This window comes from Harpia harpyja, chromosome 21 (genome assembly GCF_026419915.1).
Source record: "Harpia harpyja isolate bHarHar1 chromosome 21, bHarHar1 primary haplotype, whole genome shotgun sequence".
Taxonomy (NCBI): domain Eukaryota; kingdom Metazoa; phylum Chordata; class Aves; order Accipitriformes; family Accipitridae; genus Harpia; species Harpia harpyja.
In genome coordinates, this window is record NC_068960.1 from 17,940,325 (window position 1) to 17,954,739 (window position 14,415).

A 14,415-nucleotide genomic window follows, 5' to 3' on the forward strand; every position below is an offset into this window, starting at 1 on the left:
CCTAGACCTTTTTGCGTGGCCAGATCTGTATTTTTAGCTGGGGAAGAGAAAAAAATAAATCACGTGTCAAAGAAACGCTTTCCCTGCCCTGACGAGAAGGGAAAGGAGATGAAAGCCTTCGCTGCTGAAGTCGGCGGATGACCAGGGCTCACTGCCTGCTGCCCTTATCGCCAGAGCGGGGCTGGAGGTGCACCTGAGAAGCCGCAGCCGCATCTTCCCGGGGTCCATCCCGGGCGCTGCCCCCCCCAGCCATGACACGCACCTGCCCCACACAGCCCCCTCGCCTCTGGGCTGGGGACCCTGAGCCCCCGCACAATGGGGGTCCCGTGGCAGGGAGCAGGCAGGGCCCCCACTCCCAAGGGTTCCCATCCCATCCCCTCGGTATCCCCTGCAGCCATTTATCTTCCGGGGTGGGCGCTGCCTTCATCTTTCCTTCCCTACGTCCTCCTCCTCTCTCTCCCCCACCCTGTTCTCATTTCCCCAAGAAGACTTTAATGAAATCTGCCCTTAATTAAATCCACATTCATTTGCATAATTACCAGGAAATTGAAATTAGCCTGCGGACGTGGCTGGAATACATTTGGCGTCAGGCAGCCCTGCCTGTTTGGAGGGGGCTGCACCGAGGGTGGCTGGGTCCCCACCCACCCACGGGTGCCACCACCCTGCCCCACGGCCCCGCTGTGCTGCTCCCCGGACCCCTTCCCTCCCGCCCTGGGGTGCCCACGGAAGCCGGGCATGGGGGGAGACAGGGTGAAAGTGGGGGGGACAGTGAGCCCTGAGGCCACGGCGGGGCGAAGGCGGGCAGTGCTCCCCACCCGCCTACAGCTGCACAAGCAGCGTCACGTTGGTTTTACTTAAAAAAAAAGTCTTCACTGCCATTGAGAATTTTTTTTTTGCTTTTATAACTATGTATTTTGTCATTTTTTATGGTTTTAGTTGGTTTTTTTGTTTGTGTTTTTTTAATCCTTTTCAACAGTGACAAACTGAGGTAACGTCTGTGACACTACAGCCTCTCCTACGGGAAGAAGGTCTGAAACCCAACAGCCGAGGGAATTGGAAATAAAAACCCGACAACCTACCGACACAGCGACCTCGACGGGAACAGAAATCACACCCGGGCCCCCCGCCGTGGGACAGACCGCCCGGGGAGGTACAACCGAGCCCTCCCAGGGACAGCCGGGATCCCTTATCTACATTATTGCACGAAAGATCGAGGACATCGAGGGACCTAAGGCAAAAAGGAGAAAAAACCGCGCCTAGCGTCTCTACATCGGGGCAATGCTACTTCTAAAACCGGCCCTCGGCCCTGGCACCGTGGGCAGGCGGCGGGCAGGGGTGGGTGCTGCGGGGACGGGGGGGGGGGGCAGCGGCGGTGGCGGGGGGGGCCGGCCAGGCACCCGCCTGCTGTGTAAACTGCTGCTGCTGCTGAATAGCGTTATAGCCCTTTGTGCGGGAATTGGGGGGGCCGGAGGGGCCGGGGAACTGGGGGTCCCCACGGCGCCCACCCGATGGGAGGGAAGCCCGAAATGTGCCAGGGCTTGGGTGCTGCCACCTTAGGGTGCCCCCCAGCCTCCCCACCCCAGCAGCGGGGTGAGCCCCCCGCCGCCCTGGGTGCCCAAAACCAGGAGGGGAGTTGTGACCCCCCCACGCACACACCCCCCATGACATTGTCACTAAGGGGCCACCAGCGGCTCCTGCCACCGCCACCCTGCCTCGCCGCAGCCGGCCCCGGGGGAATTTACCCCGCTGCCTCCTCCCTGCCAGCCTCAGGGGAGGGGAACTGGGGTTTGGGGAAGGGGGGTGACAGCAAGGAGGGGTGATGGGGACAGCACAGGGAACCACGCGGACCTTCGGGAGGCCGCTCGAAGCCCCCATCCCCTGCTCCCCAGGTTGTGCAGACCAGCCTGGAGATGCACCGCCGCCACCTTTTCCAGTCCCTGGGTACAAAAAGTCTGCAGAGGGGACAGGGGACAACACCACGGCAGAGCCAGCCCGGCCCCGGCACCCGAAGCCCGGAGCGCAGCTCCCGCCTGGGAGGGGACCGTGGCCGCCCGGCGGGGCGGGGGCAGGGGGGACAGGGGCTGCCGGCGGCTGCGGCTGGGACGCACGACGACACACAGACAGGGACACTTGCTACATCGATGGCTGCCAGCACCTCCCGTGGCAGGGAGGCAGCCGGGGCTGCCAGGGGTCCCGGGCTGCCGGTGACCCCCTCCGGCTGCCCATCACCGGCCACGGCGCCCACCTCCCCATCCCCTCCTGGTCCCCACCGGTGGGGCAGGGACCCGTGGAAGGGGGCAAATCACCACCCACCCAAACCTCCCCAGAGGCCTCCTCCACCGTGCGGGGGTCATCGGCCTTCCCTCGCCCCGGCCGGGGGCCGAGCACGGGGTGAGGGAGAGCCGGTGGCCGCTGGCTGCCCCGCACCCCCCCAGCCCTGGGTGGTGGCCTGCACCCACGCAGCCCCCGCCCCAAGCTCTTCCTCCCCGTATTGGGAGACTCCTCCTCGTGCCACCCTGGGGGGAGCCTTGGAGGGGGCAGCACGGCCACGGCAGGAGCCAGGGGCACCGACGTCCTCCCCGGTAGCGAGCGGTGCCCTCGGCCGGGCTCCCGCCGCCGGCATCACCCAGGCAGGGCGGGGGGGATCAGCATCTTCAGCGCTACAGAGCGCAACCGGTTTTGTCCTTTTCCTCTTCGTTTTTGTTTCTTTTCTTTTTTTGCTTTGGGAGATCCGGAGCCTGGTCCCGGCTCGTGCCACCACCACGAGCAACACCCCCCATCCCCGAGGCCGGGGGACGGGACGGGACGGGCGGCCGCCGCATGCCGCCCCGGCGCCGTCAGACGCAGATCTCTATTGCTGTGGCCAGGACCATCTGCCCTTTGCCTTTGTCCTGCCGTCCGTCTGTCCTGCTCGCCGTCCCCGGGGGGGGCCGCGCTCGGCTCGGAGCCACGCGGTCCGCTCCCTTCGGTCAGGACGGTCCTCTTGAGTGGAGTGGGGGTGCAGGAGCCGGCCGCCTCGTGGCGATGGGGACCGGCAGGGAGCTTGTCCCCGGCGTGCTTGCGGGAGCGGTAGGAGGGTCGGCGCCGCACCTCGGCCATCAGGTCGCACTTGATGAAGTAGAAGACCTCCTTGACGGGACAGCGCTTCTCGGGGTCGAGGGCCAGCAGGCGCTGGAACATGCGCAGGGCGCTGTCTGTGAAGCGTCGCCACTGCGAGGGCAGCCCCCCCAGCCGCCCCTTCTGCCACCGCACAAACTCCTCGAAGAAGGCGTCGGAAGCCGCCGCCGCCTCCCAGGGGAAGTTACCGGTGAGGACGCAGAAGATGAGCACCCCGAAAGCCCAGACGTCGATGCTGGTGTCCACGGCGAAGCCCTCCGCCCGGCCGGCTTGGCAAACCTCAGGCGCCGTGTAGGGGATGGTGCCGCTGATGCGCTTGACCCGGCAGCCCACCTTGCGGGTCATGCCGAAGTCGGCCAGTTTGATGCGGCGGCAGTCACGGTCGAAGAGCAGGACGTTCTCCGGTTTGATGTCCCGGTGCACCAGGCTCTTGCTGTGCATGTAGTCGAGGGCCAGGCCCAGCTGCTGCACACAGCGCTTCACCAGCTCCTCGGGGAGCCCCACCTGCGGGTGTGGGGACACGGCGTCAGCCACCCGCCACCGAACCCTGTGGTGATCCCACCCAGCTCAGGGGACCGCCATATCTGTATGTCGTTACACATCTGACACGGTCGCGGCTGCTTTTTATCTGGGATACTCTCTGCGGCAGGGAGACGGGTGGTGGGTCCCGGGCCACCCTACGGATGGGGGGATGGGTGTCAGGACCTCCAGGGGATGGGTGATGGGTCCAAGGCCACCCAAGGGATGGGCGATGGGTCCCAGGCTCCCCAGGGGAAGGGTGATGGGTCTCAGGCCACCCTAGGGATGCGTGATGAGTCCCAGACCACTCTAGGGACAGGCAATGGGGTCCCAGCCCACCCAGGAGATGGGTGATGGGTCCCCAGCTCACCCTAGGGATGGATGATGGATCTCTGGCCACTCAGGGGACAGGTGATGGGTCCCAGACTTGCTGGTAGGTGCTTGTGGTTGGGGCTGACCCACACAGGGATGCCCAGTCCCCGCGCATGGGGCCCCCTCCCAGATGGCCACCACCCCAAAAAGGCTCCCACGGGAGGGGCGGGGGCTCCCACCTGTGGCGGGATGATGTCGAAGAGGTCCCCGCCGGGGGCATACTCCTGAGCAAAGACGTAACAGTCCTCTGGTCTCGAAGACCACATCGAAGACCTTGATGATGAAGGGGCTGGAGGAGAGTGTGTTGGTGATGCTGAACTCCCGCAGGAAGTTCTTCAGCTTCGTCTTGCTCTTGTTGACAAACTTCAGGGCCATCTTGGTGCCTGCAGTGGGGCAGGGGATGGGGATGAGCGCCCGGGGCACGGTTGGGACGTGCTGGACACCCTTCTCCCAATGTGGCCACGTCCCCTGCGCCCACCCCCCACCACGCCTCCCCTCACCTGTGCTTTTGTGGGACACCAGGTCCACCTTGCCGTAGGTGCCCTTGCCGAGCTCGCGGATGAGGTCGTAGTGCTTGCTGATGTCGGTGCCCGAGAGGGTGCGGATGGCCAGGGACTGCATGTCCTCGGTGATGAGGGGCACCCCGCAGCAGGCCAGCTTGCGCGACGGCTCTTGCTCAATCGAACCCGCGCTCATGGCTGCGCTGCAAGGCAGAGGCGCGTCACCACTTTTGGTGGGTGCTGCAAAGCCACTGCACCCCGTCCCGTCCCCCGGGGCTGGGAGCCACGGCACCTTGCAAAGGGACACCAGGCTGCTCGGGCCAGTGCTGAGCAGCACCCGCTGGGTGCCACCCCTCTGTCCCCAGGGGACACCAACCCAATGGCTCTGGAGAGGATGCTCCAGCTTCCGCAGCGGCTGCAGCTGTGCGGGGCAGGGCCGGGGCATGCAGTGGTCCCTGCGCCTCCAACTCGGGGGCGATGTCTGGGGGCAAAGTGAGGGCTCGGGGCATGGCAGAGCCAGGAGGGCAGGGGCATGGACAGACGGACAGACACACACACACACACACACATTTCCTCCGCCCTGGTGAGTTCACAGCCACCGCGCAGGATGGGAGCTGAGGCCCTTTGGGGCTCCCCACTGCTGCCGCAGCCCCCAGTGGGGACCCCAGGAGCCAGCCCTGTCCCCTCCACCCTCCCACCTTTGCAAAGCACCAGAGCCCCTTCCAGAGCCAAGCCCGCCTGCGAGCCAGCGATGCTCCGGAGCAGGGCCAGGGCCACGCCGCAGGCATCGAGTGGCGACACGATGGCTCTGCAGCAAATCACTCTGCCATATACCTCTGACCATCCATCAGCACCGACTCTTGGCTTTCCCCAACCAAGGTGCTGGACGCTCTGGTGCAGAGCCTGGTCAGCGGCGCATGGACAACAGCACCAACGTTCCTCACTCCCGACAAACCGGCAGCAGTTTTCCCTCACTCTGGCCATCCCCGGAACGAGACCCGAGCTTGGACTCACCTGCCACGCCGCCACCGCGGCAAAACCACCCCGGGATCTCCTCTGTCTTCAGGGCACTGCATCGCCCTCCATCATCCCCAAGAGCACAAACCCAGTGCCCTGCCAAGCCACCCCACGCTGGAAGCATGCATGAGAGCGCAGCACGACCGCCCTGCGCAGAGCGAGTCCTGAGCAGAGACACGGGCCCCCCGGGGCCAGTGGGTACCACAGCAGATAAATCCGGCTACTTTTGATTTTGTAGCAGACTGACAAAAATCATGGGACAGCAGCCGAGCGGGCACCGGTTTATATTTAGATTTTTAATGCGGCGTCTCACCGGGGGGAAAAAATCCCACTCTAAAATGAATCCTGCTTGCTGCCGGGAATAACGGCATCCGTGGGTCCGATCGGCGGGCAGCCGGGGATGCAGCATGGGTGCTCGGCGGCTACAGCCGTGGGCTCGCCGCCTGCAAAACACCCATACGGTGTTTCGCGGGCGGCGAGCCCACGGCTGCGAAAGATGGAGGCTGAGAGCGGCCATGCCGGAGGGTGCGCACAAGCCGCCCCACTACAGGAGGGGGCCCAGGCAATGCCCGTGAGCCAAGCCCCACGCCACGGCCATGAAGGGGCTGGGACAGCCACCCCAAACGGTGCTGGATGCTCCACGGGCACCTGCAGCACCCCGGGGTCAGGGTCCTGCCCGATGCATGAGGATCCTCCCAGCCTTTTCCCAACAAGGCTGAGCCTGATCTCCAACCTCTCCCTCCTTTCTTTCCACCACGGTGCTGCCTCTCATCCCAAAGCAGAGCTCAGCTTCTTAATTTTTTTTTTTTTTCCCTGGGAAGTTGGGCGAAAAATAGAAAAGGAACTTCAACATCATGATGTTCCAAAAATGTAACGGCTTGACTCATAAGATCTCCAAAGCAGCTCATCTCCATAGTGTTTTATTGGCCTCCTGGAAGAGGAGCACCATTTCAGCGTCTGGGTGCTGGAGGTGGAGGTGGATCAGCACAGCAGCTCGATGGATGCATGACTAAAAACAGCTCCCAGCATCCTGCAAGAAGAATTCTGTCTACACTTGAATTTACAATCAGGCTCGTCAATGTCTCTTAATTAACCAGTGTTGAAATGCGATTATTCAAGTCAGCAAAGTTGGGGTTTGAGAAAAAAACCTGCTGGTGGGATGGGAGAGAGGAGGTGAAGGACTGACGGCTGCTTAGAAGAGCTCTCCAAGTCAATGGCTATTTGCTTTTTCCCTTGGCTAAACCTGTTGGGTTTTCCAGGCGGCTCCTTCCCAACCGGCGACCGAGAAACGCCCATCAGAAACTGGTGTCCCACCACGCCAAGTCCCCTGCCTGCTGCCTGCCAGGCTATCGCAGCCACCCAAGGGCTGCGGCTGCTGTGTTTGCGGTGCTTTATGGAGCAGGCAAACCTGCTGTGGTGCGGGTCGCAGGGCAGGCACGGGGCCATGCTGCCAGGGACGCTGCCAGGGACGCAGGCGCTGCCGGGATCCTGCCACGGTGCCTCCGTTACGGCCAGCTCGGTGCAACGCACCCCACTTTGTCAAGGCTAACAGGAACACAGAGCCAACACCAATCCCGGGGAAAACCAAACAGCGATGGTGGGCAAAATACCAATGCACTGAGGCCAAAAAAAAGTGTAAGCGCAGAAGTTTTCATTAAAAATTGAAATACTTTTGAAAACATGTTGGATTTGGTGCAAGCAGCAAAGTGGGGCAGCAGCGGGGAGAGGGAGCGAGGGCTCATTTCCAGCCAGTTCCACACACTCACGGGGATGGCAGGGAATGGGGCACCGGTGCCAACATGGCGAGAGATGCTGCCAGCCTGGCACAGCTGGGGTTGAGGTCCTGCATCCTCAGCCTACACCAGTCATGCCAACGCAACCGCCCATGCCGGCCACGTGCCAAATCGGGTCAAATCAGAGCAGAAATGGGGCCTTTTCCTGGCACACCAGCTCCTCTCCCGCCTCCATGGCACAGCCCCGAAGCACCTGGGGAGAGGAGCCAGTGCCGCACCCGAAGGAAGCCAAAACCACCCCCGCCAGCACATGGTCCCCCCAGCTCAGTTGTTTCAGGTGTTTCTGAAGAATGAGCTTTTAAAAGCAGAGAGGAACGATGTGCATCCCAGCTGAGTCCTGGAGAAGGCCCCCACAGCACAGGACCCCAGGGAACAGCAAAGGGGCAGCAAAGATGCTACCAAGCAGCACCAGGACCCCGCCACTCATCGCAGGCGGTTTGTGCCGTCATCTCCGCGTCCTGAACCATTTCTCCTACTATTCAGACTAAAATTGTTCTGTGTTTAAGCTTCAGAACCATTTATCTCATTGAGTGAGGAGGATAATCCACCCACCTCTTCCTCGCTCCCTGGCAGGTATTTATAGGCAGCCACTTGTCTCCCGTCAGCAGCTGCCGCTGCTCTCCCCAAACCTCCCCGGCTCCATCCCCAACACCGCGGAGCACCTCCCAGGATGATGGCATCTTGTATCTGGAGCCCGGCATCCCACCAGGTACCAGGGTCAGCACTGCCAACCCGCTCCCACCCCGATGCCACTCCCTGCAAGAGGATGCTTTCCCCTGCTCCACATCCCGCTCTGCTGCACGCCCAGCCCTGGGCTCATCGGCTCTGCCAATAAGTAATTGCAAACTCATTAAGAGCTCATTGAGAGGAGCTGAGGCCGCCCGGGAGAGCTGCCCCAGGCACCCGGCAGAGGAGGCTGCTGGAGCAGCGGCTGCTTAGAAATTAAGAGGGGAAGGGGGAAAAAAATACCCTGTAGCCACATCAGACACCGACAGGTCAGAAAAACAACCCAGTTACTGAGCGGGGTCAAAGGAAAAAGGTTTTGGGCTGAGCCTGATACAGGGGTCTCTACGGCGAGAAGGCATACTGGAAGCCCAGCAAGGGGCCAGGACTCGCGCCTGGGGCTGCTCTGGGGCAAGAATTGGGAAGACAAAGGGAAAAAAACACGCAGGGCCAGGTTAGAGTCTCTACAAGACCCAGATTTCTCTTTAGAGAGGGGAGAAATGAGAAATACCCGGCAGCGGAGCAGGCGCAGGCACACGCTGCTCTGCCCCTGCGGGTGCCCCGGCCGCACCACGTGTATTTTGCAGAGCTTTGATTTCTCCCCATCCCCAAACCCTCCCGCTGCTGTGACGCTCACTACAACAGCAGCGTGCTCATTAATTATGGTGTAATTGGTATTAGTTATTAGTGGGTAACACTGACTCCCCCCCAGCCCGGCAGGCTGGAGGCCGGGTGATGCCGGGGCGAGGGGCGCAGGCAGTGCCGTGGCTGTGCCTTGCGCCGAGCCGTTGCCTCCCAGCACCCCGCTCCATTTCCAGCCTCTGCCGCCTCCATTCCTGCCTGACCCCGTTCCGGGGACATCCTCTCATCTCCTCTGTGCTGCTGAGACCAGCGTGCCGGCATGAGGCATTATTAGCTGCGCTTTCCGGGGGCAGCAGCAGGCCGGCACCCAGGGAGGGCTCACAAAGGCACCTTCGCCTAACGAGGCCGTCTCCATGGGCATGGGGAGGGGAGTGGAACAGGCATCTCATGGGGGCTCGGAGCCACGGGTACCCGCCACATCCAGACAATCGGGGCTGCCTGCAGGCAGCGCTGCCCACTGCCCAGAACGGCTGCTGCCTCCCACCCCACCAAAAACAGCAAAACACACATGGGGAGAGGGTTCCTCCACCCACACGCCGCCCCAGCGCCGTCCAAAGCCGCTTAAGACAAGCCGAGCGTGTCCGGGAAGCGGCTGGTCACAACACGGCACAGGGAAACTGGCCAGCGGCTGCAGGCGGGCAGCATTTCGGGAAGAGCCCCTCTGCCAGCATCCCATGACACAGGAGGAGCAGCCGCCCCCCCCAAAGAGGCGATGGATGGGGCACATCTCCATGTCCTCTCCGCCGGCTCCATGGTGGTGGGAAGGCGCTGGGAAACACTCAAGTGCCGCTTGCACCACGAGCCTGAACCAGCACCAAACCTCCGCCGAAGCACCCGCAGCAACGGTGACTTCCCAGCGCTCCCAGTTTGGGACACTTCTCCACACAATGGTGCTGAATTCCCAGTTATCTGGAGTTTCTCATACTAGCTCCTTGCCCGGACCAGAGCAGAAAGCCCGGCACCAGGATCGGCTTCGGCAAAGCCAACGAACACCCAGAAACGCGCGGGCTCCCAGTCGGCGGGAGCTGCTCCCCCAGTGGGGATGTCTCAGCTGTGGGGCAGGGTCAGGCCCCGTCACACCCATCCGTAGCATCCCCCGTAGCACGAACCGTCTCCCATCCTGGCCATGAGCCTGTGACAAGCTTCTTCAGCCTTTGGTCCCAGGATTCAGGTTTCGCCGGTGAATTTGGGAAGAGCAAATAAAGCAGTACCCAGGCTCTCTCCTCCGACGGCTCTCGTCATCCTGCCGAGGCACGGGTGGCAGCCGCTCCCTGGGGAGCCACTGCTCTCCCCTCCCGCTGCCATCCTCCGTGCCCTCCACACTGCTCTCCTGGAGCTGCTAGCAGGATTTTCCCTGCCCTCATCTGCACTGTGCCATCTCCGTCCATTGGCCCCCCGACGGCAGGACCTTGGCCGCCTTTCAGCGCTTGGGCCTCCCGGGATTTTTCCTGACGAGCGGGATGGCTTCATTAGGACCTCAGCTACTCCAGCCTCCAGCTCCTCCCGCCTTTGCCGCGCCTCGCCGCCAGCACCGGGGATTTATGATTACTTCATTGTTTGATTGGTTTCATCAGCCTGTCATCATGTCCCTCCCAAAACTCTTCCACCAGCGCCGGCAGCATCGCACGTTTGGGATCTGCAAAGACAAACGCCCCGAGCGGCACCTGCCCATCGCCCGCCCGGTCCCCGCGGACAGGGCCAGCCGCCCCCTCGGCCCCTGTCGCTCTCGGGGGCAACGGGGCACGTCACCCTGCCGCGAAAACCAGCCCTACCTCCACTCCAAGGGGCTTCACGGCCTTTAGACGCGGCGGGGGTCGCATCTCGCCCCGTGCGGGACCCTCGTGGCCGGAGCTGCTGTAACCCCGCAGCCCGGGCATTGCCCTGGCGGCCCCCACCTCGGCCCCGGCTCCCACCGAGGGGAATGCTCCCACCTCTCCTCTGCCTCGCCTTCGCTCCCCAGGCAACCTCCTCCCGCAGCATCCCGGGCAGGGTACGGTAACACCCCGCTCACGGCCACGCCGCGGTGACGCCGCGAGCCAGGCGGGTCGGGGTTTGGCACGCGGGCACCCAGCTCCGAGGTTTCGCCTCCCGCCAGGCGACACCCCAACGCCAGATCCGGCACGGCGGGGGTGCCGAAACCGAACCGCCGCGCTCCCCCGTGCCGCTCACCCGTCTCTCCGAGCTGCGGCAGGGCTCCCGGCCGGCGTCGCCCGCCCGCGGCCACAGCGCCAGCGAGGCCGGACCTGGAGGAAAGTGGGTCACGCTCCCCCTGCCCGAGCCGCAGCCGGCGAGAGGCTGGTGCGGGCTGGAGGCCGGCTCCCGCACCCACACCGCGAGGGGAGACGAGGGGAGGTGACAAGGGGACACGACAAGGGGAGATGACGAGGGGAGATGGCCTCAGCTGCCCCCCAGGCCACGTCTCGCCCGCTCTCCCCTCCCCGCTCCCTTTCCCCAGCCTCCAGCCGCTTTCCATCGCGGTGCATCCTTCCAGAGCACACACCCCCCCCCCCCCCCAATTCACCGGGACCCCTCGGAAACCGGCCCCGCGGCCCGTGCAGGGCTGCGAGGGCACAACCCCCCCTCCCCGCCGCCGCCCCCCCCCGGCTCCATCCCCGCTCCGCCACAAACTCCTTTCAAGTGTGACTCACGCCGCTTCCGTCTCCGGCCCGACTTTGTCCCCGCGGCCGCAGGGCCCGGGGCCGGCCCGGGGCGCAGGTGGCACCGGCCGGAGGCGGGACCGGGTCCGTCCCCCCCCCCGCGTGTGTCCCCCCACCCCGGGAGGCGGCCGCCGGCGGGACCCCGCGCTCCCGCCGGGGAGGCGGCCGAGCCCCCCCGGGGGCAGCAGCCGCATCGCCCGGTGCCTCAACGCCCCCCCCCCCCTTCCCCGGGCTCTGCGGGGAGCGGCGGGAGGCAACCCCCCCCATTCATCCCGGAGCCCCGGTTATGCCGTGATGGGGTTTTTTTTTTGCCTGGCGGGGCCCCACCGCGGTCCCACGCCCGCCACCCCCCCCCCCCCCTCCCAGACAAAGGGCGGCCCCGCCGCGCCCGCCACAAAGGCGCGGGCCGGTACCGGAGCGGGCGGTGCCCCCCGGTGCCCCCTCCCCACCGCCGCCGCCGCCGCCTTACCGGTGGGGCGAGCCGCCGCGCCCCGTCCTCGGCGGGAGAGGAGCCGCCGCCGCCGCCGCCGCCGCCCGCCCCCCCGCGCGGGGCCGCGCCGCGCCGCTCGCCTCCCGCACCGCCGGGCTCATGCCGCGGCCCCCGCCGCCGCCGCCGCCGCCACCGGAGGAGCGGAGGGAGCGGAGCGCGGAGAGCGGCGCCCCCCGCCCGCCGCCCCCCGCGCCGCCCCGCCCCGCCCCGCGCTCCGCCCGGCACCGGCGCCGCCCCGCAGCCCCCGGGGAGTTGCCGGGGGGCGGGGGGGGGGGGCTCCGGCGCCGTGTCCCCGGACGCCGGTGGGGATGCGGGGCGCTCCCCATCCGCGCCCCTCGGCCACCACCGCCCCCCCCCCCCCCGAACACCGGCACCCCTCCGGCCCGTGGGCTCAGGCCCACGCGGGGGTTGCGGGTGGGTTTAGCCCCCGGGGGTGCTCGGTGCGGGGAGCAGCGGTGCGTCCCGGGGCAGGAGCCGGGGGGGGGCCGCAGCTGAGCCGGCCTTCGGAGCCCCGAGCGGCACAGGGTTCAGCCCCGAGGAACCACCCCACCGGCGGGACGTGCTGGTGAGCAGGGGCTGGGTCAGGTACCTCTGCAGTTACCCACGCAGGGATCGGGCCCCTCACCCCTTCCCCACCCCACTCGTCATTGCACGCAGCGAAAAAAGACTCCGATAGTCCAAGCTTGGAGCATCTGGCGTTCACCGCCATCAGCACCATGCGTCGGAAATGTCCTTACCCAGGACCACATCCCGCTGTCGGCAGGTTCCCCGTCCCCTGCTCTCCCTGCACCTTCCAAGACTTTGGATTTCTTCTCCTTCATCGTGGGTGATGCCCACCGTGGCACGGGCAGCGCCCAGCTCACCCCTCCAAAGTGTCACTCCTAAACATGTGCAGGACACGTGGCTTTCCCCCCATGCACTCAGGAATGGCGGGACCGTTCGGACCAAGCCAGGGAAAGCCGGCCGAGGCAGATGCGCCACGCAGGCTTCCTTTCAGCCTCGTTAAAGTTTGGCAACACGTTCAGCAAGAGATGCCAGTGGCAGGCACCGGGAGCTCCCGGGCACCTCCAGCCTGGGGGACAGTGGCAGGAAGGCAAAGGGTAGGCACCGCACTCCTCCTCGGAGCATCCCTGGGCACATCCAGTCTTTCCAGATTTCAGATTTTGCCAGGGCTGAGCAGGGACATTTTAACACAGGCCACGATTCGCTTTGCAGCTTCCTTGGCTCTTAGATGGGCACCAGGTCCCTTCACTCCCATGCTGCCGCTTTGAGCCAACCCACAGCCGTGGGGCTGCCCCACACTCCCGAGGGGTGTCGGTGGGTTGTTCCCACACCGCGTGGGCTGTACGAGCTGGTTGTGCCCGCTCCACCGGGACCGGAGCTGTCCTGCTGCCACCCGAGCCCCCCCTGCCACCGGGGAGGGCAGGGGAGCCATTGCCACTGACTCACTGGCGGCTCTAATCCACTTCCAGTTTAGCACACAGAGCAATTAGTCTTTTTATGAATGACTTTATGGCAAGAGGCTGAATCACATTCTGACACTTCTCTTTAATTCGGTGCCAGGCGCTGCTGTGACATTGCCACCCTTCTCCCATCCGGCAGCCACCCGGGGCACGGCCGGCCTCGGGGCTGGGCAGCGGGAGAGGCGGCTGTGGCTCACAAGTGCTTGCCGGTCCCCTCGATCCCCCCGCTCTGCTCGCCGGTCCCTGCCACAGCTCCCGGCACCCGTGGCTCAGATGCTCCGAGCATGCACGATCCCCACCGGGATGGGGGCATCCGCATGGCACGAGGGCAGAAATGCCGTCCCCCGCGTCACCGGAGCCCAGCAAGCCAGGGCAGGCTGGATGGGTGCTCAGGCCAGCCGCTGTGGGGCTGGGAAAGGGGTGGCACAGGGCAGGACAGCCTCTTAGGGTGCTGGGAACAGGCACGGCGCGGGAGATGGGGCAGAGTTGGGGTGCTCCCTGTGCTGCCACCTAAGCAGGACACGGGCTGGTAAAAGACACCAGAGCCTTCCTCGCACGCCCCTCTCCATCGCTGCTGGGGATGGAGTGGGTCCAGCCTCGTCCCTTCCCATAGCACCCGCACAAGGCACCCGTCCCCCCGTGTCCCCTGCCTGTCCTTGCCACACCGTCCCCCAGCTGCGGCTCCCCGGCTCCCGCAGCCTCCTGCTCACGGCGTTTCAAGCTGCGCCTCTGAGCTCTCCTTTGGCTCGCCCTATTTATAGCTCGGGGCTGTTTCTAGGTCAGGCTTGAGGTGCCGGTGCCCCGGGGAGCCTGCACGGGGACTGCGGGGACAGCATCGCACACCCCGCATGCGGCTCGGGTCCCGGTGTCACCGCCCCGGTGTTGGAAGACAGAACTGTGCCGTGCCCCAGGTACACGCAGGCTGAGCTGTTGGTGAAGGACCAGCCGGGCTGCGGCAGGGCTCCGTGGGGCTCAGTGGCTCATTTTGCGGCTGTCAGGCTGCAGACCGGCACATCACCAGCACGTGGGTCACACACAGATTGAATAATAGTAACACCAATAGCACCAGTTAGTGTTTGCATCAAGCTCGTGGTCTTCAAAGCACTCAGAGAATATTAATAA

At 64.9% G+C, this 14,415-nt stretch overlaps 1 protein-coding gene across 1 annotated transcript; it reads right to left on the reverse strand.

The window, feature by feature from the left end:
* Positions 1 to 2,715: 2,715 nt before the first annotated feature.
* Positions 2,716 to 12,013, reverse strand: LOC128134905 (serine/threonine-protein kinase SBK1-like). The gene is given in 6 exon segments (XM_052773170.1): positions 2,716 to 2,931; positions 2,933 to 3,621; positions 4,188 to 4,256; positions 4,258 to 4,391; positions 4,509 to 4,711; positions 11,810 to 12,013. Coding segments are annotated over 6 exon segments (1,311 nt in total). The 5' UTR covers positions 11,932 to 12,013; the 3' UTR covers positions 2,716 to 2,837.
* Between the last annotated feature and the right edge of the window lie 2,402 nt (positions 12,014 to 14,415).